The sequence below is a fragment of the Papio anubis genome, chromosome 7 (genome assembly GCF_008728515.1).
Source record: "Papio anubis isolate 15944 chromosome 7, Panubis1.0, whole genome shotgun sequence".
NCBI lineage: Eukaryota > Metazoa > Chordata > Mammalia > Primates > Cercopithecidae > Papio > Papio anubis.
The window spans coordinates 104677648-104701938 of NC_044982.1; the positions used below are offsets into that span (position 1 = coordinate 104677648).

Consider the following 24291-nt stretch of genomic DNA (forward strand, 5'->3'; position numbering starts at 1 on the left):
TTTTTTTTTTACCTCGTAAACTTGGAACAATAAGCACAGGATGTAAAGGAAGGCACTACATTTGACCACACTGGAATTTAAAACTTTGGTTTACTAAAAGAGTTTGTTTGTTTTGAGACAAAGTCTTTCTCTGTCACCCAGGCTGGAGTGCAGTGGCGCAATCTTGGCTCACTGCAATCTCTGCCTCCTGGACTCAAGCAATTCTTCTGCCTCGGTCTCCAGAGTAGCTGGGATTACAGGCGCCTGCGACTGCACCCAGCTAATTTTTGTATTTTTAGTAGAGACAAGGTTTCACCATGTTGCCCAGGCTGGTCTCGAACTCCTGACCTTGTGATCCACCCGCCTCGGCCTCCCAAAGTGCTGGGATTAGGCGTGAGCAACCACCCGGCCAAAGATACTGTTTAAAGCTTGAAAAGATAAGCCATAGACTGGAAGAAGATATCTCCAATCCATGTATTTACAAAGAACTAGTTTCCAGACTATATAAGAACTTCTATAATCAATGAGGAAAAAACACAACTCCATAGAAAAATGGGCAAAAGATGGGAATAGGCAGTTGACACAAGTGAAAATCCAAATGGCCAATAAACATCAGTGGATGCCCACCTCATCAATAACCAAGGAAATGCACATGAAACCGCTATCAGATGCCATGCCACACTTTTCAAATGGAAAAAATGATCAAGTCTCACTGTCCCAGTAGCAGGATCACTGCCAGTGAGGGCGTAAACTGGTTCAGCTACTTTGGTGTGTGCTTTTATGTTTCACATCTTTTAATGGAGAGAAGACAATACTTTTAATGGAGAGAAGACAATGCATAGTGTGCACAAATCTTTTTTTTTTTTTTTTTTTTTTTTTGAGATGGAGTCTTGCTTTGTTGCCTAGGCTCACTGCAAGCTCCACCTCCCGGGTTCATGTCATTCTCCTGCCTTAGCCTCCCGAGTAGCTGGGACTACAGGCACCCACCACCACGCCCAGCTATTTTTTTTGTATTTTTAGTAGAGATGGGGTTTTGCCATGTTAGCCAGGATGGTCTTGATCTCCTGACCTCGTGATCCGCCTGCCTCGGCCTCCCAAAGTGCTGGGATTACAGGCGTGAGCCACTGTGCCTGGCCAGAGTGCACAAATCTTAAGTGTATACCGGGGTAACCACCACCCACATCGAGACATAGAATCTCTCCAGAACCCCCACTGGGTTCCTTCCTGCCCCTTCCCACTTTATGCCTCCCTCCTCAAGGTACCATTATCTTTACTGCTTTTCATTACAGGTTTGTTTAACCTGTTGTAGATTTCATATAATTTTTGGTTTCTTTCATTCAACATACATGTTAGATCCATCCATGTTGCTGCATGTAGAAGTAGTTTGTTCCTTTGTATTGCTAAGTAGTATTCCATTGTATAGATACACCATAATTTATTTCTGCATTCTTCTATTGATTGGAATTTGAATTCTTTCCAGTTTGGGGACTATTATGAATAAAGCTGCTAGAAATATTCTTGATGTGAAGTATAGCAACTCTGGTGAGCGATTTGGATTCTCTAGTTAACTTGAAAAAGTGTATACTCTATGACCCAGCAATTCCATTCCTAGGAAAATATATTAGAGAAACTTTCATACATGTTAAGAGGCATGAGTAAAAATGTCTAGCTGTTTGTTAATAGTTGCAAAAACAAAACAAAATAACCTTAAATGCCCACCAACAGGAGAGTGGATCAATAAATTATGGTATAGTCATACAGTGGAATTCTATATATAAGTAAAAGTAAATGAAATACAGCAGATCACATCAACATGACTCACAAACAATATTGAGTGAAAAAGCAGGATGTAGGGGAAAACATACTTTAAGATGCCGTTTATATAAAATTTGAAAACGTGTAGTACCCACCACCATCACAAAGTATGGTACAATATATTGTTTAGGAACACATCTATATATAGTAAAAGTACAAAAAAAAAGGGATGGCATTGACAAACAGAAAATTCAGAATGATGATTTGCTTCAGGTGGGAAAGGAAGCAGTCATGAAATGAGGGGTATTGGGGACATTAAATTGATGAGTGCTGAACTGATGAGTGCTTCAGTTCTTAAATTGGGTGATTAGTATACAGGTAGTTATGTTAGTCTTTAAACTTGAAATACATAATATTTTAAAGAGACAGAGATGGGGATAATTAAGGGCAGTGATGTGCTGGTAAATGTTTGACAATTGGCTGGGGGAGGGAAGTGATTTGTAGCATTTGCCTCTTTCCATGGCACAAAAACTCCCACCGTGGCTGGTTTCAAATTGCCAGTGCAACATCATCTGGCTCACCAAATTCCTGAATGTAATAACAGTCAGCCCTTATGAGCCAGTAGAAGCCAACTCAGGCATACCACTCAGACACTGAATGTGGGAGCAGAGTGCTCTGAAGGCCAGAATCAGGGATACAGGCTCCCTGAGGGCTTTCCCAACAACCTAGGAACCTAGGAGATGGGTGGAAGGCTGGATTGTATTATTTATTTATTGTTACTAAGTTACCCCTAAAGCTAAGCAGCTTAAAACAGCAAATATTTATTATCTTGCACAATTTCTGGGAGTCAGGAATCAGAGAATGTCTTATGTGGCTGGTTCTGGCTCAGAGTCTCTCATGAGGTTGCAGTCATGATATCAGCCAGAACTTCAGTCACTTGAAGCTTTGCCTTGGGCTGGAAGATCAGCTTCCAAGCTCACTCAAGTGGGTGCCGGCAAAAGCCTCCATTCCTTGTCACGTGGACCTCTCCATAGTGCTGCTCAAGACATGGTAGCTGGCTTGAGAGGAAGAGATCAATCAAGATGGAGGTGCAAAGAATTTTATGACCTAATCTCAGAAATGACATACCATCATTTGTATCCTGTTATTCACATACACCAACACTGATAATATGTGGAAGGGAATGACACAAGGATACAGATACCAGGTAGCAAAGATCATTGGGGAGCATCTTGGAGTTTGAAGGTGAGTGCTGGTTGTCCTGAGATGCTTGTAATGGGTTCGTGGATGCCGAGAGACACGGAGAGGCCATCCCCTTTGTTTTGCAGCTGGGGAAATTGAGACATTTAGAGATTTACTTGAGAGTATGTGACTTTTTTTCTTGGTGTGGGTCAGGAGTCCAGGGTCTTGGTCTTGCCTTGGTACCCATGAGAAACACCAACCCCACCTCTCCCTCCCTGACTTCCCTCTGAAGGTGCAGATGCTGGGGTCTTAGCACATCCAAGATTAGATCAAGGTCATCTTACCCAAGCTCTTAAGAGTTTCTTTACCCCCATAGTTGTTTCCTTACATTCTTTGCAGCCAAAACAAGACAACCCTCCTATTTCCACATACCCTGCCCCTCCCACAGAGGCTGTTATTAACACATCCCTAGTAGCCCCAAAGAGAAGCATCTGCCACTGTGTTGGCATTGCTGGACACAAGTTCATGTTGGCCTTCTGGAATCCCACTGCCACTTGGAGCCTGGTGTCAGACTGTTTCAGGACTTTGTAATCTCTCAGCAAAATGAAACACTGCCCCAAACTGGAAGTAGGCATGAGGAAGATGAGCTGCCACGCTTTTTCTTGCTGGATGCTGTTTACATGGGTTATTCAGTCTGTGAAAACGCATCAAGTTGAACACTTGTAATCTGTACAATTTTATGTAGGAATATTATATTTAAATATTCATAAATTTATAATTTATATAAGTTTACAGATTCATAAATTTAAATACTGAAACTTAAGATTTAAAAAAAAAAATTCCCAAACCCAGAGGCGTAATATATTTGGGGCCTAGACAGAGAGAACCATTCTTTCTGTTCTTCAGATGCCATAGGGAAGTGAAGCCTCAGTGACACCACAGCATCTTCTGCAGTAAGGGGGCAATTGGTAAAGGGAAAATAATGGGGGTTCCCAAAGGTCAGGATAAAAATGTTCAGCCCTAAGTGCTTTCTTCTACTAGACAGACCGTGGGATTGGGGATGCAGGGAGAGACACTGGGGTCAAACCAGAACCATCAAGTAGAAGACCCAAAAAGGTACACGCTGCTGCTTTTCCTTGAGGATACTCCACTTTTAATCCTTATTCTCCATATCCCAACCTGGGATCCACCCTCCCAGGGACCAATTCACCATCCGTCTCTTGACTCTGGGAGCCAAAAGACCAGGTGGTGACAAAAAGAAGACCCAGGCCAAGGTCCTCTGGTGGGTCAGAATTTTCCAGTTTTCCCTTTCCTTTCCAAGCCAGGACAGGGGAAGTCCTGCCACTCTGAGTTCCACCCTCAACACCCATCCTTTTGATGTGGAAGAGACACTATGGGGAGGTGACTCTCAAGATGCCCAGCAGAATAGGCTGAACTAGTGCAGGGGTTTGCCTTAGTCGCCAGATAGATGGGAGTTCAAGCATGGGCACAACTAATGTCGCAACTCTGGGGTCCTTGTAGTGGCTTCGTTGGTATCTCTAAATGGATCTGTTCCCCAGGGTTACCAGCCACTGCGGCTAGCCAGGTGCTGCAGCCTGGCTGGAGACTGGAGCTGTCTCTCTTGCCAATTTGCCTGGGTACTGTTTTGAAGCCATCCTGGACTAGATTCCAGTTCCCAGCCCCTCCCTGAGCTCATTGTCTTCTAACCCATCAAGGCCTGTGGTCAGGCTCAGACCTCCTAGATCCCCACTGATGCACTACCCCATCCTTGTCAGGGCACCTTCTGCCTCTGTGCCAGTCCCTGTGCTTCTATCCACTTTGAGGCCCCTTTCTGCAGCCCTTCCTTTGCACCAGCAGAGTCCTAAGAGTGCTTCCCAGTCCGTCCTGTGGTCCTGGGCCCCACCTGAATCCCACAGCCCTGGGCTAGTTCCCTGGTTGCCCCATCAAAACTATTCATGACTGGCCAGCCCCGATGGCTCATGCCTATAATCCTAGCACTTTGGGAGGCCAAGGCAGGTCTTTTGCCTGAGCTCAGGAGTTTGAGACTAGCCTGGCCAAAATGGCAAAACCCCATCTCTTCTAAAAATACAAAAAAATTAGGCTGGGTGCGGTATCTCACACCTGTAACCCCAGCACTTTGGGAGGCCGAGGCAGGCAGATCACGAGTCAGGAGTTCGAGGCCAGCCTGACCAACATGGTGAAACCCCGTCTCTACTAAAAATACAAAAATTAGCTGGACATGGTGGCACACACCTGTAATCCCAGCCACTCAGGAGGCTGAGGCAGGAGAATCGCTTGAACCTGAGAGGCGGAGGGTACAGTAAGCCGAGATCACGCCACTGCACTCCAGCCTAGGCAACAGAACGAGACTCCATCTCAAAAAAAAAAAAAAAAAAAAAAAATTAGCTGGTCGTGGTGGCGCATGCCTGTAATCCCAGCTACTCAGGAGGCTGAGGCACAAGAATTGCTTGAACTCAAGAGGCGGAGGTTGCAGTGAGCAGAGATTGTGCCACTGCACTCCAACCTGGGCAACAGAGCAAGATTCTGTCTCCCAAAAAAAAAGCTGTTCGTGGGAAGTATTTTCCCTGCCAACTGAGATCCAGACACTCTGTGACCAGGCCCCTAATAACCTGGGGACAAAGTGTCACCACAGTGGCAAAGACTTGGGCCAGTGATAAAATACAGAATATGATATGGGTTGGGGAAAATGCCCTGGGGGATGTGGGGGCCCCCAGCCCCTGCAGGTCTGACCTGCTTCCTCCTGTATATGCTGGGCAGCCCCCATCTCATCCCTGCACACCCGCTCAGGGATGCTCATGTGGTAGGGTTGTGGGAGGTATGGCCTTGGAAGAGATGGGCTGGGCTGGGATGAGAGCTGGGGCAGCCACTCCCCCTTCCTCTGTGATTAAGATTCTCTCACTCCAGACCATTCTCTCAGCACAGAACAGGCCCTGTGCCCCTCCTGGATGGGAAATTGCTGCCCCACCAATCTCCCAGCCCAGCCTCAACCAGCAGCACAGCGCTCCCCGCTGGGCTCCTTCTGCAGTCATACTCTCCCCTGCCCACACCTTGCTCTCCTGCTTCCTGCCTCTCTCTTCCATCAAGCACCAGAACCATTTCCTTATGAAGAGTTGCTACTGCTAACGCCAAAGCCTGGGACACGTTCCAGAGACACCAACACAGAGCCGTGAAGGTTCCAACTATTTGGACTCTCAGGGTTGGAAATCCCAGTGCCCTTTACAAGAGGTTCTGGGAACCTGGGCTGTACTTGAGGAATGTTAAAGGACTTGCCTTTTGTACTTCTGGTTCCTACAGAATCCCATTTTTTTAAAAAGGGGACTTTTTTTTTTTTAAGGGATGGGGTCTTGCTAGGTTGTCCAGGATGGAGTGCTAGTCACAGGTGTAATAATAGTGCAATACAACCCTGAACTCCTGGCCTCAAGCAGTTCTCCAGTCTCAGCCTTCTGAGTAGCTGGGACTACAGACACATGCCCAGCTCTACTCTGGGGCTTTTGATATAGAATAAAGGTGGGTAAGGGATTCTCTGATGGTTCTTGTTCAAATTTCTTAGAAAATCACCCTCACCCTCTCTCAGTGCTCTGCATAGTGCTGATTCAGAGGCAAAAGTAAGACTGAATCTTACTTTTGACTGGAGGATCATCTCAGAATCTGCAGTGACAAAAACAGTGATCCCAGGGAGACTTTGGGGCCCCAGGCTCTCAGGGGAGCAGCAGTTCCAGCAGCTCTCTGGTGTCACAGTGCCCAGCAAGTCCCTGGAGCCAGAGGCAGGGCTGTCCCCTGGCACTGCCTTTGTTCTCCTTCCGTGAGAGGACAGCCACACCTGCTTCACCCCATCTTACCCGTGAACAGATGTGCTCAGGGATGTCTAAGTGGCAGGGCTGTGGGACAGTATGGCCAAGGGCCTGAAGTCTTGGTCACAGAGGATCAGAGGCTGAGGTACAACATCTCAAACTATCACTGGAGTGTGTTCCTTGTAACCCAGTCAATCAAGATGATGTGAGCAAAGTGTTCCAAGATCAAAACCAAGTTTGAGTAACACTGCAGGCTGAGAGGTGGTCACAGTGTACATTAGCATAGTAAAGGTTCTGAGAAGACCTATGGGAAATGAACTTATTTCACTTAAATCTAAGATTCCTAAACTTATTTGATCATAGACTTTGCAGGGGAAGGGAAGGTACAGAACACATCCTAATAGAACACTTTTTATACCTTTTAGAACCACTGCTCACTCAGCCTCTTTCTTCACCAGAAAAGGTGTCAGGGAGAGCCCTGACCCCCACTGCACCCACCAGGTTTGTTCCAGGTGTGACCAGATGCTGGTGTCTTGTCACAGGTACAGAATCTGCTGCTCTGCCTATGGAGTCGCCATTCTTCTGTTTCTTTACTTGCTTAATAAACTTGCTTTCACATTATTATTATTATTATTATTTGAGACTGAGTTTCACCCTATTGCCCAGGCTGGAGTGCAATGGCATGATCTCAGCTCACTGCAGCCTCTGCCTCCTGGATTCAAGCGATTCTCCTGCCTCAGTCTCCCAGGTAGCTGGAATTACAGGCACATGCCACCATGCCCAGCTAATTTTTTGTATCTTTAGTAGAGATGGGATTTCACCATGTTGGCCAGGCTGGTCTTGACCTCGTGATTCGCCCGCCTCAGCCTCCCAAAGTGCTGGCATTACAGGCGTGAACCACCATGCCCGGCTGCTTTCACTTAAAAAAAAAAAAGCAATTTCAGGCCTCATCCTAGACCTACTAATAGAATCTGCGTGTGATAGGATTACCAGGTGACTTGCCACAAACTGACTTGAGAAGTACAGTTATACATCTTCTATTATTCCACTAAGATGACTAGTGGGTCAGTACCCCATTCAGGTGGGGCCTCCAGGCCACCTAACTGGAGGTAGTTGACATATGTTGAACTGAGCACCTGTGTTTGGGGAAATCCCCATGTTATGAGTCCTTTCTTCCCAAGGGACCATAAGAAGAACTAAGGGGGTCTGCCAGCCATTGAAGAGGACTTGTTTTTGCAGAGGCTATAAAAAAGAACCAAGGGGCCGGGCGCGGTGGCTCAAGCCTGTAATCCCAGCACTTTGGGAGGCCGAGATGGGCGGATCACGAGGTCAGGAGATCGAGACCATCCTGTCTAACACGGTGAAACCCCGTCTCTACTAAAAAAAAATACAAAAAACGAGCCAGGCGAGGTGGCGGGCGCCTGTAGTCCCAGCTACTCGGGAGGCTGAGGCAGGAGAATGGCGTGAACCCGAGAGGCGGAGCTTGCAGTGAGCTGAGATCCGGCCACTGCATTCCAGCCTGGGCGACAAAGCAAGACTCTGTCTCAAAAAAAAAAAAAAAAAGAACCAAGGTGCTCTTCCAGCTTTGCTTTCCCATCCCAGTCCAGATGTCTCTTCCACAGAGATGCCTGCAGACTCCTAGGCATCCTGACCCAGAGATGGTCACCTTGGGGATTCAACCAGAGTTGTTCCTGAGAAGCAGTCATAGCCTCCCCTACAAGGTCACAAGGGCGAAACACAGTCACCCTTAGCAGCTCTCCTCCAAACCCCCAAAAGGAAAAGCAAGCCAGCAGCTAGAGAGAAGACATTTTATTGAGAGTGTTACATAAATAGCTACAGAGAGCTGGGAGGACTGAAGGGAGTGACTGCCATCTCCCTCTGCACAGATCACTAAGGAACACATGGGGAGGGGATTAGGGGAAGGCGTGGTCCTCCCGAGGGAGAGAGGACACCCTGAATGCTATCTGGCATGAGGATGATGATGAGAGAAAGGTGAGAGGGACTGACAGCCCAGATGTCATGGGGAGGTACAGATAGGAGCCAAAGAGGTCACAGCACTTGGAAGTCACTGGGTCAGAGCCTGTATCACATCCTTTACCAGCATGGTGCCAATCACCATTTTCTCACTGTTGACAGTCAGCTGGGCAGCTCCAGCTGGCCGGGCATCCAGGGTCAGCAGAACGAGGCTTCCGCTGGTTAGTGTCCTCCCTGCAAACCTGAGGTGGGAGTAGAAGGGGTGGGGAAGAGCTGCTAAGGGTGACTGTGTTTGGAAGGGGATCAGCGCTTGGGGCTCCTCTTTCAAACCAGGGCCCCCATGCTCATCATTTCCCCTCTACTGGTGGCCTAGTACCTGTACTCATCAGATGTCCCACAAGGAACACGACCCAGGTTGGCAGTGGCAGTCACTTTCTGCACCACAATGTGGTCACTCCGACAGGTGTCTGGCAGCATGAGCTTCTCTGTGATCTCATTCATGCCCATCAGCTTTCCTGGGGGCAGAGGTCGTGATGAGGGCAGAGGCTGTGGTGGGTAAAGAGGCCAGCACCTGGGTCTGCTTACTAAGCATCAAGTTCTCCCAGGCTGGGAAGGTATCATGCAAAGGGCAGGTCAGAATCTAAATCATCAGTCTTGGGGAGACGGTACTTCGCTCTCAGACTGGGCCCTCCATCAGGAAGCCTTCGTTAGCCTCTGTACCCCTCCCACCCAGGCCTTTATTCATGTTGTTACCAAAGACTGATTTGGCGCTTCCTCCATCAGACATCTGGGCTACCAGCCCCTTGAGAGTGGCCAGTCAGTTCTTAAAAGGTTCCCCAATCCTGAACCTCATACCCTTTGATCTTTCCTGGGTGGCCCTCCAACCCACATTCAACTCCCACTCAGCTCCTGGAGGCTAAGCCCTCACAAAAAGATGACAGGTGGCTGCTGTGATCTCTCAGCCAGAATCCAGTAGTCACATGCAGCATTCACAGGTACAATTTTAATTGTACCTCTGCAGCAGCAGCTCCAGACCTAGTCAGGGCTCCTGAAGCCCCCAAACCTTCCCAGCATCCCCAGAACTCCTCATTCTGCAGGGCTGACTTCTCTCCACTCACATGCTCTAGGCCCCCAGTGGGAGCCCCTCCATCTGCCCTCCTGCACACCAACAGTCTTCTCTTGAGCCTCTTTCCTCCTTCCGCTACTTCCCCCATTCTTCACCTCCTTTTAGAAACTGACATCCCTCTCCTGTTTCTTCCATCCCCTTCATTCCTGACTAATAACATTTTCTTGTATTTGTTCCTTCAATCTGTTCATGTTCAAGTGTTCCCGTCTCCAAAAAATCCTTTCCAGAAGCGAGATCCTTCATCGTGCCAATGCCTTGTCTCCCTCCTCATTCATGGCTAAAGTCCTCCAAAGAGGACCCCATTTACTTGAGCCCTGGTCTCCCTCAACCCACTGCAATTGGCCTCTGTCCCTCCTTTAGCAATGACCCTCTCTCCCTCAGGTTGGCAGTAGCCTTTTATACGCTGACTCTGAAGGTGTTCGGTAACTGTGGTTTGCAGACACCTTCTGCCTTGTTGTCTCTCCTGGTTCTCCTCCCACCTCTCCCTGTGCTCCTTCTCTTATCCCTCTCCTCCTCTTTCTTCTGCAGAATTCAGGTTTTCCCCCAAGGTTCTGTCCTTGGCATTCCTATTTTCTCCCACCTCCCAGAGTGATCTCATTCATATTCACAGCTTCCATTACAACCTCTATGCTCATGACTCCAGCTTCAAAGTGTTTCCTGGGCATAGACCCATATTTTCAGTTGCATACTAAATAGCTCCTGCTGAATTTTCCAAATGCATTTCAAAATCAGTTTATCCAAAACTAACCATGATCTTCCCTCCTCCCTTGCCCAAGCCACTCTTCTTTCTTGTAGGCCAGAGGTTTTACAAATTACAGCCTCCAGGCCAAATCCAGCCCACCACCTGTATGGCCCACAATGTTTTAAATTATTTTTAAGTGTTGGGGGAGCAATCAAAAGAAGATTAATATTTCATGACACATGAAAATTATATGAAATTTAAACTTCAGTATCTATAAATATAAATGGAAATTTCTTGGAACACAGCCATACTCATTCATTTACATACTGTCTGTGGATGTTTATATGTTTCAACAGCCACAGTCGTGTTGTAACTGCAACAGATATCACATGATTCTCAAAGCCTAAAACATTTATCTTTGGCCCGTTACAGAAAAAGTTTGCTGACCCCTGGTCTAGATGAAGGACACCACCATTCTCCCTACCATTCAAGCTGGATGTTCTGGAGTCAGCTTCTATACTTCCCTCTCTGCCCACTCCCAGGGAGCACTCACCCTGTTCCTTCTTAAACTCATTTTCACTCATGAACACAGGGGCCATCAGCTCCCCAACAGGTGGCTGAATGGAGACATAGAACTGTCGGGTCTGGGTGCTGGAAGGGTGGGAGGAAACAGAGGGAGAAGAATTAAGGCCGTCATCTCTCCCCTCACCTCCCACCCTGTGTAGAGGCACAGCTTGGAGGCAGTGAGAGAGTGAGGTGAGGAATGAGGGCCTGAGATAGCTTCCAGACCCACCCAATCATGATGTATCCCCACTAAGTACCACCTCCATTTCTGGTTCATTGTTACCCTGACCCTTTCCAGCCCATCCTCTCACCCCCACCTTGAGTCGGGCACATACCACAGCTGGAAGTTGGCTGCCTGGGTTGAGTCACAGAAATTAATGCCCATTACAGCAGTGGCAGATTCTCCAGGGGCCAGGGACTCTGAAGTGGTATAAGGCAGTGAAGGGGAGAGGGAGGACCACCATCACCTGATAGGTCTAGAACCCAGCCTAGCCCTACTCTCCCCTCCACTGTTACAGCTGACCAACCCTCTACAGAATCTTGGCTTTCTTGGCCCCTGGAGACTGTTCCTGGTTTCCTTCTGAACTCTTAAGGTTGCTTTCCCCCACTCACCCTCACCACATTTAAGTTAGTCCTAAAACAACCAAGGCTCAAATCTGCTGCTGCAAGCACCTCCCGCCCTGATGTGATCTTGCTTATTTCATAATCTGTCTTGTTCACCAGAGTGTTGATCACATTAGATGCTATCTCTGTGTCCCTATAGCTTGGCCCCTGGCCTGGCACAAGAAGGGTATCAACAACCACAGAAAGATTGACTCTGCCCAGGAGCCTCCTCCTCCACCCCATCCAAAGCCCTTCGCACCAATTTCAGGAAATTCTTGGATGCTGATGCCAGCAGGCAGTTTGGGAGTGCCCACATGCAGGCCCTTGATGGGGGTATCAGAGCTGTTGGAGAAGTGGATGTGCACAGACACCATGTGGGGGTCCCCAGAGAAAGGTTGGCGGCTGAAGGTGTAGTCCACAACCAGCCCCTCGCCAGCTACCCGGTGCAGCAGCTCCTGCCGCCCAACACACGACACTGGACTCAGAAGCTAGAGTGGAGGGGTAAGGAAGGACAGAACTGAGCAAGACAGAGCGAGCCTGTCCCAGCATTGTCCCCTAGGGCCATCCAGCAACTGGGACTCAAAGCTATCACATCCTCCATCACACCCACCCCCCACACACATCCATACCATAGGATGCAGCACAGGGATGTGTCCCTGCCCCAGCCCAGTCACCTCCTCCATCCCACTCACCGACGGTACCAGGGTGGAATCTGTCAGTGTCAGGCCCTCCAGGTCAGCAGCCAGACTGGTAGACACAATTGCTGGGGGAGACACAGGCTGGACACTGGGAGGGGTGACTGTGGGAGTAGATAAGACTATGATGAGGCAAAGTGAAGGTGACTTGGGTTGAGCGGGGAGCCTAGGGATCAAGGAGTACGCGTTTCAGCACCATGGACAGCGGGGGGGGGGGGGGGGGGGGACGCGCACATGCCTGCCTGGAGGCTCTGGCAAAATACCCATCCCTAGACCTCAACCCCAGACCTGGGGAGGTCAGCCCTGCTGCCGCCTTCTCAGGCCTGAAGATACTGTCTGCTCCCCTGCTCCCACAAGACCTGAGGAACCTGATCCAGAATCCCTGTGGGCCGTTCTAATTCATGCTCCCCAGGCCTCCTTTCCCCTGTGACTTTTACCACCCAAACTCACAGTCCTCTAGATCAAGCAGGGAGATCTCCTTGGTTGCAGGGGCCCTTTTGCTGCTGGGAGGCTGAAAGAGAAAAATGGGATATGGGTGTGGGTAAGGGGAGCACCTTGGCATGTTCTGGGTTGGGAAGAAGATGTCATGGTCTGTTCTGGATGGTAGAGAGATAGATGTCTGAGTCTGGCCCATGAGCACACCCTGACTGTCCCAAGGCTCTCACTGTTTTCCTCCTCCAGGAGGCAGGTTCCAACTGCTCCTCCTCGGACTCTGATGTCATCTCGGACTCTGATGTGCTACTGCTGGAATCACTGTCCTCATCAGAGGATGACGCTTCTCCTTTTCCCTCTGGCACCTTCTTCTTCTTCGTCTTCCTCTTACCATCCTCCTCACTCTGTTCACTGAAGGAGAGTGGGAAAGGTGGGCTCAGGCCTGGCCTGGACACCCCCTCCTTGCTTCACAGAAGCAGGAGAAATGCTGAAAAGCTGGAGTGGAGTGGGGAGCCTGGGCCAGGAGGGTTCACACCTGAAGTCCTATAGCAGGGACCTCATGAGAGCTTGAAGCCAGCTTGTGCCAGCTCAGGCTCCAGGCCCCTGGTTGCTTCTCCACACCTCCCCACGAGGCCTCAGAGATCTCCTGCAGCCAGCGAAAGCAGTTGTCATGTGAGCTGACAACCCCAGCCAGCTCATAAGGGACTCAGGGGCTCTTAGGAGACTGGCTAAAGCTCAGTGCTAGCCCTTCTTTTCAGGAAAGCCCCCGGAACCCCACCCGCCATCTGGCTGGCTCCCTTCTCACCTCTCACTGCCTCTGCCTTTCTCCTCATCCTCATCCTGGTCTTCATTGTCAGACTCACTGCTGGACTCCCCAGAGCCGCTCTCGCTGCTGCTCTTACTGTCTGATTCACTCTCAGACTCAGGGTCTGTGGAGAAATAATATGAGGCCTCCTCCCTCATATGCAGGCCTCCTTGGGTCTAGAGCAGGCACCTGGGTTCCACCTTCAGATTCAGTACTGAACCCTCTCTGACCTGCCCCCAGCCCTACATGCCAGCTGGAACTGACAGAAACACAGATGGACTCCATGGATAGAAACCTGCACAAGCACACATACCTGGAACATGAATCCCTCAGGTGCACAAACAACTCACAAGCAGATGCACACCCCTAGACACACGACCATATACATACACCCCTCATATAGCCAGTCATGCAGACACATGGGCGGGAGCACAGAGGACCCCAGCTCTGCCATCTGCTTACCACTGTCTGCGGACTCTGTGGGGCCTGACTCCCCCTCAGAGTCCGAGTAGAAGGGTTTTTCCTTCTCCTTTCTCTTCTCCCGATTTGAGCACTTGGTCCATTCAGGTACCTGGAGATGGGAGTAGGGTGCAGGGTCATTTCATAATGGTTGGGGAGAAGGAAGGCAGGCACAAGCCCTTACCCTTTATTCCACCTCTTCATGAGGCCCTACCTGGTCTGTCCCACAAAGGGAAGAACAGAGGAGGAAGAAAGGGGCACTGTCCATGGAGGGGAGGGGATGCTGCTCACAGAGGGGCACTGCCAAACCAAGGTGGAAACAGAACATGGGAAGGCCCAGGAGCACAGCACACAGGGGAAGCAGAGGGACACAGACAGGGCATGGGAGAGAGCACACGGCACACGGAGGTGGGACCTCAGTGTATTCGCCCAACAGGCCCACGTGAGTCTCAATAAGGGAAAGATCTTCTTCCTGTGTGTGTGGGGAAGGTGTTAGGAGGGCTGGGCCAGCACTGCCAGAGCTCCTTACTGTCTGCCCCCACCAACACACACTCACACACTTCAACCCTCCACCCCGCTGACCTCCACGTTGCGCACAGATGGGTCTGGGGCTTCCTCCGGCCAATCTGGGAGCTCCTGGTAGCCTGTGGCCTTGGCATTGAGCAGGTGGGACAGTGAGCCCAGCTGGAAGTGGTCCCGGTCTAGGGATAGGTTTAGAGGTCAGGCAGGTAGCAGCAGTGAGAGAGATCTGGGAGCTATTTCCCAGGTGGGGCTGGGTCATGATTCTGGTCGGGGCTTCCCAGGTGGGTAGGAGAAGGAGATGGATGTGTGCCCTAATGGCTCTTCCACCCTGACTGCACCTTTAGGCCCACATGCTGGAAGAAAAGGCTGGCCAGGCCAGAGCAGGGACTGAGGGCAGGGAGAGGCGGCCTACAGAGGTGAGCAGGAGGAGACTCTGGGCCCACAGATGCTGCCAGCCCATCTGCTTGGGAAGCATGTCTAGTCAGGCTCTGGACTCAGCCGGGAGAGATGAGCATCAGAGCATGAGTGTGCGGGAGTCCAGGTCAGAGGTGAGGCACCGCTGGAGGAGGGCAGCACAGGCCTGTGAGTAGGGATGGTGCCAGGGAGAAAGGGACTGTTGCCTTCTTCCTGGGAGAATTTCAAAGCTACACCCACCCTCAGAATCTCCCCATTCCTGAGGTCCAGGGAAGAGAAAACGAAAAGATACGCAGAAGAACTGAGCTTTGTGAAGGAGGATCTCTTCTGTGTAGGTTCCTGGCTTCTGCTCCTGGGGTCCAGAGAGCCAGCAGGAGAACCCTTCCCCCCCGGCCCCCTCTCAGGGCCCTTGTCTTGGGAAAAGAGGCCTTAAGGGCCAAGCCCAAGAACAGAGCAAGGCTGAAGCCCTGGGGCCTGGAATCTGAACTGACTGTAGTGACTAAGCTTACAGAGTACATGCAACTGCTTTCTCAGGACCTTTATAAAAATATACACCTCTCAGGCCGGGCGCGGTGGCTCAAGCCTGTAATCCCAGCACTTTGGGAGGCCGAGGCGGGTGGATCACGAGATTAGGAGATCGAGACCATCCTGGCTAACATGGTGAAACCCCGTCTCTACTAAAAATACAAAAAACTAGCTGGGCGTGGTGGCAGGCGCCTGTAGTCCCAGCTACTCAGAGGCTGAGGCGGGAGAATGGCATGAACCCGGGAGGCAGAGCTTGCAGTGAGCCGAGATCGTGCCACTGCACTCCAGCCTGGGCGACACAGCGAGACTCCGTCTTAAAAAATATATATATATATATATACACACACACACACACACACACACACACACACACACACACACACCCCTCTCCTCTGTGTGTTGTTTTGCTTTCTGCCTTCCTGGATCCTTGGTATTTAAGATCTTGGTATGTCTTCCAAAGCCTACTGTCTGCTCAGGGAGGGAGATTAAAAAGGGAGCCTGAGAGGAGAAGAGGCAGGAGCCCATCCTGGCCGGTAAGGCAGACCCTCAAGTGAGATGATGCTGGCAGTGGTTGTGGGCAGGTGAAAGAGTAATTCCTGGTGCCACAGCAGGGGCAAAAGGAGTGAGCCAGGGAGTAGGACTGCCCACAGAAGCATGGTGCCTGGCTAGGGGCTTCAGGAAGGTCTGGGGCAGAGACTCTGGCCAGTTCCTTCCCATTCCCCTAGGAATGTTACCCTTGATTTCATCTCCCACCTTTGAAGGATGACTCCAAGACTGGAGCTGGTTTGGGTGCCAGGAAGAGCTTCTTGGCATGGCGGCTAAGGGCCCCACCCTGCTCAGAAGGGACGATGAGCTGCCGGGTGAAGCGTGCCCGGTCGCGAATATCATAGTTCTGGTCATATTTGGCCAGACTCAGCACATACTGGGTCAGCAGCTTGGTCTGGAGGAACAGGAAGAGGTGGGTCAGCTGACAGAGGGGGTGGGGACACAGGAGGCTCAGAACCAGATTCTTTAAGCCGACACTTGCAGGCAGAATGTCTCCTCTCCCTGCTTAGGACCAGCTGCTTCCACCCAGCTCTCCCTCCCCACCTGCCCTTGTTCTGGGCTCAGAATTTTCTCTCATCTCTCTGACCATGCCTCCTGATGACCCCAACTTTGACAACTGCCTTGGGCCAGCAAAAGAGGTTTTCCTTTTGGACTTTCCCCACTCCTCGCTCTGGACTCCATTCTTCCCCAGGTTTGTGGTTCCTACCTCTCCAGGCCTTTCCACCCGCTTTACTCCAGGGCGGCAGGGTATGTGGAAGTCTGGAATGCTCTACTGGACCTCACAGTTTCCAGGCTTCACCACCCAGGGGGGAATTAGACAACAAAAAGACAGGGCAGATAAACAGGGGTCCCTTTGGCAGCGGCCACCCTCATGTCCTATCCACCCACTTAGTAGATTCTGAGCAGCCCAGGGGTCTCAGAGGTCTTGATCCTTCCCTGGAAGGTTCTAATGAGACATTAAGGCAAACTGCAGCTGCTGATGCATTTGCCAAGGTCATGTAGGGTTCACAGTCTGCAGTCAGGGAAGCTACAACTGCAGACCTGAAATCTCTCCATTTCTGCCATGATCTTGGCCTAATCTAACCTGCCTTAACATGGCAACAGTGGTAGCAGCCATCACTTATCAAGTGCCTTCTGGCACCAAGCACTGCTAGGTGCTCCACACTAGCTCATCTAATCTCCCCAAGCCTTCTGAGAGGTAGGCATTATTGCCCCCATTTTACAGAAAAGAAGCAGAATCATTAAGGAGCTTTTCCCAGGCCAAGGAGCCCATCAGTACTGCACCTAGGCCTGCATCTGCTGGAGCTGCACCCCATCTGCTTCCCTTCACTGCCTACCTGCTGACATAAGGAGCCTGCCCTGGTCCAGGTCTCCATGTTTCCATCACTTGTGACCAAGATCAAAACCACCAAGTAGTCAACAACCAGAATGCCCAGGGGCATCAGAGGCCAGCAGGAGGGAGCCTGGAACTGACTCTGTTCTTCCTGAGGTTTATGGTGACATACTGTTACATGCAGCCTTGGACGTGGTTAACCCAGCTAATCTGGCAGGGACATCAAGCAGATGTCCATGAGGGGCAAAGCCCCTCAGATGCTGACCCAGAGTCAGAGCAGCTGCTGTGGCAGAATTGCCCCACACCACTCTAGAGAGCCACTATGATTCCACATTCATACCTCCAATCTGGCCCACAGGACCTCTTCAGCTCAGTCCCTTCCAGCAAAGCAGCACCTCCGATACTGTTCTAGTCACAGATAAGCAATCCCAACCCCATGCACCCCTAATAGAATAGACTTAAAAATATGAAAATAAGATGCCATCACAACAGATTTCATCACCAACCTGCCCCTCTCTTGGTCAGACACCATCTAAATGGCCAGCGCTAGTGGATGCCCTATACCAACATGGTCCATTATCAAGAGGCTGCTGATCCCTCTTTTGGTTTGAACAATGTCTTCCTCCACAGATTTCCCAGCTGGCTGATCACAGACTCCCTCCTTTAAGACCTTGCCTAGTTCTAGACAGAACTGTTTGGTATTTGGATCCATCTGTCCACGGCCTTAACTGCATGTTAACAACCAACACAAGAAGGGCTGGCCCACCACCTCAACACTGCAGGATTTGCCTATAATAATTCATTACCCTTCTCCACCCCAAGGAGCCACTCCCTGTGGATTGTGGCATCCTGTGTGCACCACCAAGACCCCCACCTCATCTAGCCAGGATATGCAGGAATTACAGGCTACTCAAGAAGGCCTATGAGATACACTCCAGTATGCCAAGAACAGAACAAGGCTCCCCCTCACCAACAGGCTCCAGTTGTCAGGGAGGAATTTTAAGTGGGAAACACTATCTTTCCATAACCTATGCCAATGTACATGCTACCTTGCAGCTGCCTGCTAATCATGCTTAGAAAACTGGCTATTAAAAAAAATTGAAATACATCCTCAATTCACACATTACACATGAGTAAGTTTAAGCTCTCGATGGATGTGGCAGACAGATTTGAAGGTCTTCCCCACCAGTAGCTGCCTCCTGGTGTTCATGCCTTTGTGCAATCCCTCACCTTGGGTATGGGCAAAACCTGAGACTTGCTTTTAACCAACAGGATATGGCAAAGGTGGTATATGATTATATATGATCCTATGATTATGTTTGGTTAAGAAGACTCTGTATTGGAAGTCCTAGCTAGAGCAATCAGACAGGAGAAAGACATAAAGGGTATCCAAATTGGAAAAGAATTCAAATTATCCTTGTTTGCAGATGATATGATCTTATAGTTAAAAAAATCTAAGAACTCCACCAAAAAACTATTAGAACTGATAAACAAATTCAGTAAAGTTGCAGGATACAAAATCCACATAAATATCAGTAGCATTGGCCAGGTGCAGTGGCTGACGCCTGTAATCCTAGCACTTTGGGAGGCCGAGGCAGGCGGATCACAAAATCAAGAGATTGAGACCATCCTGGCCAACATGGTGAAATCCTGTCTCTACTAAAAATACAAAAATTAGCTGGATGTGGTGGTGCACACCTGTAGTCCCAGCTACTCAGGAGGCTGAGGCAGGAGAATCACTTGAACCCGGGAGGTGAAGGTTGCAGTGAGCCAAGATGGTGCCACTGCACTCCAGTGTGGCGACAGAGTGAGAGTCCGTCTCAAAAAAAAAAATCAGTAGCATTGGCCAGGCACGGTGGCTCACACCTGTAATCACTTTGGGAGGCTGAGGCAGGCAGAATACCTGAGGTCAGGAGTTCGAGACCAGTCTGACCAACATAGAGAAACCCTTCTCTACTAAAAATACAAAATTAGCTGGGCATGGTGGCACATACCTGTAATCCCAGCTACTTGGGAGTCGGAGGCAGGAGAATTGCTTGAACCCAGGAGACGGAGGTTGCAGTGAGCTGAGATTGCACAACTACACTCCAGAGCCTGGGCAACAGAGCGAGAACTCCATCTCAAAGGAAAAAAAAAATTAGCCGTTGCCCTCCAGCCTGGGCAACAAGAGCAAAACTCTGTCTCCAAAAAAAAAAAAAAAAAATCAGTAGCATTTACTTTTTTTTTGCGATGAAGACAAAGTCTCGCTCTTGTACCCCAGGCTGGAGTGCAATGACGCGATCTTGGCTCACTGCAACCTCCGCCTCCTGGGTTCAAGCAATTCTCCTGCCTCAGCCTCCCGAGTAGCTGGGATTACAGGCACCCGCCACCACAACCAGCTAATTTTTGTGTTTTTAGTAGAGACGGGGTTTCGCCATGTTAGCCAGGCTGGTCTTGAACTCCTGACCTCAGGTGATCCACCAGCCTTGGCCTCCCAAAGTGCTGGGATTACAAGCGTGAGCCACCACGCCTGGCCGTGAATTCATTTTTGACAAAGGTATCAAGAACATACATTAGGAAAAGGAGAGTCTCTTCAATAAACGGTGCTGGGAAAACGGGATATCCATATGCAGAAGAATAAAACCAGACTCCTATCTCTCACCATATGCAAAAATCAAATCATAATGTATTAAAAACTTAAATCTAACACTTCAAACTATGAAACTACTAAAATAAAACATTAGAGAAATTCTCCAGGACATTGTACTGGGCAAAGATTTCTTGTGTAATACCCCACATGCACAGGCAACCAAAGCAAAAGTAGAAAAATGGGATCACATCAAGTTACAAAGCTTCTGCACACTAAAGAAATCAACAAAGAGACAAGCCACAGAATAGGAGAAAAAAAATTGCAAACTAAAGGAATCAACAAACAAGCCACAGGAGAAAAAATATTGCAAACTACCCATCTGACAAGGGATTAATAACCAGAATATGTAAGGAGATCAAACAACTCAATAAGAAAAAAAAATTCAATAATCCAATTTAAAAATGGGCAAAAGATCTGAATAGACATTTCTCAAAAGAAGACATACAGATAGCAAACAGGTATATGAAAAGGTGATCAACATCATTGAGCATCAGAGAAATGCAAATCAAAACTACAATGAAAGGCCAGGCATGGTGGCTCATGCCTGTAATCCCAGCACTTTGGGAGGCTGAGGCAGGTGGATCACCTGAGGTCAGGAGTTGAGACCAGCCTGTCCAACATGGCGAAACCCCATCTATACTAAAAGTACAGAAATTAACTGGGCATGGTGGCATACGCCTCTAGTCCCAGTTACTCATGAGGCTGAGGCAGGAGAATCACTTGAACGACAGAGGCAGAGGTTGTTGAGCAGTGAGCCGAGATCGCACCACTGCACACTCCAGCCTGGGTGACAGAGCAAGACTCCGTCTCAAAAAACAAAACAAAACAAACAAAAAAACAATGATATATCATCTCGCCCCAAGTAGGCTTATATCCAAAAGATAGGCAATAACAAATGCTGACAAGAACATGGAGAAAAGGCAACCCTTGTACACTGTTAGTTGGAATGTCTATGGAGAACAGTTTGGAGGTTCCTTAAAACACTAAAAATAGGCTGGGCGTGGTGGCTCACACCTGTAATTCCAGCACTTTGGAGGCTGGCGGATCATGAGGTCAAGAGATGGAGACCATCCTGGCCAACATGGTGAAAACCCATCTCTACTAAAAATACAAAAAATTAGCCAGGATTGGTGGCAGGCACCTGTAATCCCAGTTACTTGGGAGGCTGAAGCAGGAGAATCACTTGAACCCGGGAGGTTGCAGTGAGCTGAGATCACGCCATTGCACTCCAGCCTGGGCAACAGGGCAAGACTCCATCTCAAAAAAAAAAAAAAAAACTAAAAATATCGCTACCATATGATCCAGCAATCCCAACGCTATGTATATACCCAAAAGTAAGGAAATCAACATATTGAAGTGATATCTGCACTCCCACATTTATTGCAGCACTGTTCACCATAGCCAAGATTTGAAAGCAACTTCAGTGTCCATCAACAAATGGATAAAGAAAATATGGTACATATACACAATGCAGGACTATAAAAAAAGAATTAAAAAAAAAAAAAGAATGAGATTCTGTCATTTGCAACAACATGGATAGAACTAGAGGTCATTATTTTAAGTGAAATAAGCCAAGCACAGAAAAACAAACTTCACATATTCTCACTTATTTATGGGGGCTAAAAATGAAAAGAACTGAGCTCACGGAGTTGGAGAGTAGAATAATGGTTACCAGAGGCTGAGAAGGGTAGTGGGTGGGGGGAAGTAGGGATGGTTAATGGGTACAAAATTGTAGTTATATAGAATGCTAAGATCTAATATTTGATAGCACAACAGGGTGACTACAGTCAACAATAATTCATTATACATTTAAAAATAACTAAAAGAGTGTAATTTGATTGTTTGTAACACAAAAGATAAATGCTTGAGAGGATGGATACCCCATTCCCTGATGTGATTGTTATGCATTGTATGCCTGTATCAAAATATATCACGTATACCATAAATGTATACACCTACTATGTACCCATAAAAATTAAAAAATAAAAAGAAGACTGTCTTGCTAGCAGACTGACTCTAGAGACTTTCTCCCTTGTGGCTTTGGAGAAATAAGCATCCGTGTTGGGAAGCCCATATGGCAATGAGCTAAGGACGGCCTCTAGAAGGCAAAGGCAGTCCCCAGCTGACAGCCAGCAAGATGCCAGGGCCACAATCCTACAACTGCAAGGAAGTGGATCCTGGCACCATGTGACTTGGAAGTGGACCTTTCCCCAGTACAGCCTCCAGATAAAAACTCAGCCTTGGCTGACACCTCAATTGTAGCCTTGCATAAGATCCAACTAAGCCATACCTGAATTCTCGACCCATAGACATTGAAAAAATAAACGTGTGTTGTTTGAAGCCCCTAAATTTACAGTAATTTATTATGTAGCAGAAAACTAATACAATTGATTTAAAAATGTGAACGTAGAAAAAATTCTGGAGAAAATTCTTTTTTATTTTTGTTTATTTTTGAGATGGATCTTGCTCTGTGGCCCAGGCTGAAGTGCAGTGGTGCCATCTCAGCTCACTGCAACCTCCAGCTCCCAGGTTCAAGCAATTCTCCTGCCTTAGCCTCCCAAGTAGCTGAGATTTCAGTGCACCACCACACCCAGCTAATTTTTTTGTACTTCTAGTAGGGACAGGGTTTCACCATGTTGGTCAGGCTGGTCTTGAATTCATGACCTCAAATGGTCCACCCACCTTGGGCTCCCAAAGTGGGATTGCAGGTGTGAGCCACTGAACCCAGTCTGGCGAAAATTCAAAGTGAAAATTTTAATTGAAATGTGACTGGGAAAAAAAGTATTAAATATGAAAGCATTGAAAAGAAGCAGAAAAGTTTAAAATATTGGACAATAGACAAATGTACAACTTCTGAATGACTACATATAGGAATAAAAAATAAGGAAATATAAAATTAATGGTGGTCTTCTAAGTGGTGGACTTATTAATAAACTATTAACTTTTTGAGTTTTCCAGATGTTCTACGACGAGCATGTATTACCTTTAGAATATTTAAAAAGTTTAAGTTTTTAACAGCAATTCTGCAAAATTTGTCACAATTTTCCATTCACTGTAAAGACGGTCACATGGGAGGGTTGCAGATCCCACTGTGCCCCTGGCAGAACCTCCTGCCACACATCTTACCTGACATATAAAAGCAAACTCACCTGCTAGGCAGTTTCCCCAGGTTCTATATCCATGTGGATGTAATAACCACTTTCACTACCAACCTCCCCTCCCCCGCTGCCTGCTTAAGCCTGCATATTATGCCTTTGTGGTCTCCGGTCTAGAATCTGATTATCTGATGATCAATAGCAGGGCAGAGGCCTCATCTTGGTCATTTCCTTGGCCTCAGCCTGCACCAGGATCTGGCATGCAGTGGGGCCATGTCCAAATTGAAGAGAATGACTGAGATTACTGTGACCTTTTAGCTGGGCAGATTGCCACCCATGGTCCCAGGATGGGAAGCATCACTACGTTTTGCAATCATGGCCATGTGCACATCCAAACCACCTCCCTCCTAGTACACCAAGGACTCCCCCTTCTTTACCACTCCCAGAAGAGGCTGGGAAGAAAGGAGAAAGAAAGGACAAAAATCTTTATTGAATCAAATAACCATTCTAAGGGGTTTGCAAAAACTCACTTTCAGGTAAAGGGCACCCTGGAGGTGAGTGTCCATTTGCCTGAACAGCCTACTCTGGGTGCCCTGACAGGGGTCCTTCCTGGGGGACGGTTAAGCCGTATATACCCACAGCTCTCTGTGCCAACCCTGATTACAGCTCTTCCTACTGTGTTTAAAATGTTTATTTTTCTCCTGTTTCTCCTACTTGGCTGTGAGTATCTAGAGACCTGTAAATGTGTCTCACTCATTGTCATATCCCCAGGACGTAGCACATTACCAGGCAAATAGTAGGCCTATATGTTAAATAAATGAACAAATGCACATGTAGCTCACAGTGACAACTTGGAGAAATGCCACGTGGACGGGCCCAAGCTTATGAAAACATGCCGACCTCACCATCCTGGGGTTCAGGACCCTGGCTCAGTGCTGAGCATGTCAGACTCTGACCTACCTGGGTGGCTCCCCACCCAGGCTGCTTCATCTTTTCAAACATTCCTCCCACTTGCTCCTTCCTCCCGCCTGAACAAAGAAAGTACACAAATATTCATTCAATGATTGAATGCTTCTCCATGGTACTCCCTCTCCCTCTAACTTCTCTCTGTCCTATCTGCTGTGCCCACAACACTGATACCCACAGACTCAGTTGCCTC

The 24291-nt window shown here is 48.5% G+C and overlaps 1 protein-coding gene across 4 annotated transcripts in view; it reads right to left on the reverse strand.

Annotated features, from left to right (window-relative positions):
* Window positions 1–8522: 8522 nt before the first annotated feature.
* AP3B2 (adaptor related protein complex 3 subunit beta 2) overlaps window positions 8523–24291 on the reverse strand; it is a 50447-nt gene continuing 34678 nt past the window's right edge. For all 4 annotated transcript variants that reach the window (XM_003901326.4, XM_009210818.3, XM_031668397.1 and 1 more), the window contains exons 15-26: window positions 16283–16469; window positions 14651–14769; window positions 14072–14180; window positions 13610–13733; window positions 13038–13215; window positions 12823–12883; window positions 12370–12476; window positions 11937–12165; window positions 11410–11494; window positions 11064–11161; window positions 9079–9217; window positions 8523–8944 (exon numbers count right to left, since the gene is read on the reverse strand). In XM_003901326.4, the coding sequence (XP_003901375.1) occupies window positions 8794–8944; window positions 9079–9217; window positions 11064–11161; window positions 11410–11494; window positions 11937–12165; window positions 12370–12476; window positions 12823–12883; window positions 13038–13215; window positions 13610–13733; window positions 14072–14180; window positions 14651–14769; window positions 16283–16469 (1587 nt within the window). In that variant the 3' untranslated portion in view covers window positions 8523–8793. The remainder of the gene's footprint in view (window positions 8945–9078; window positions 9218–11063; window positions 11162–11409; window positions 11495–11936; window positions 12166–12369; window positions 12477–12822; window positions 12884–13037; window positions 13216–13609; window positions 13734–14071; window positions 14181–14650; window positions 14770–16282; window positions 16470–24291) is intronic.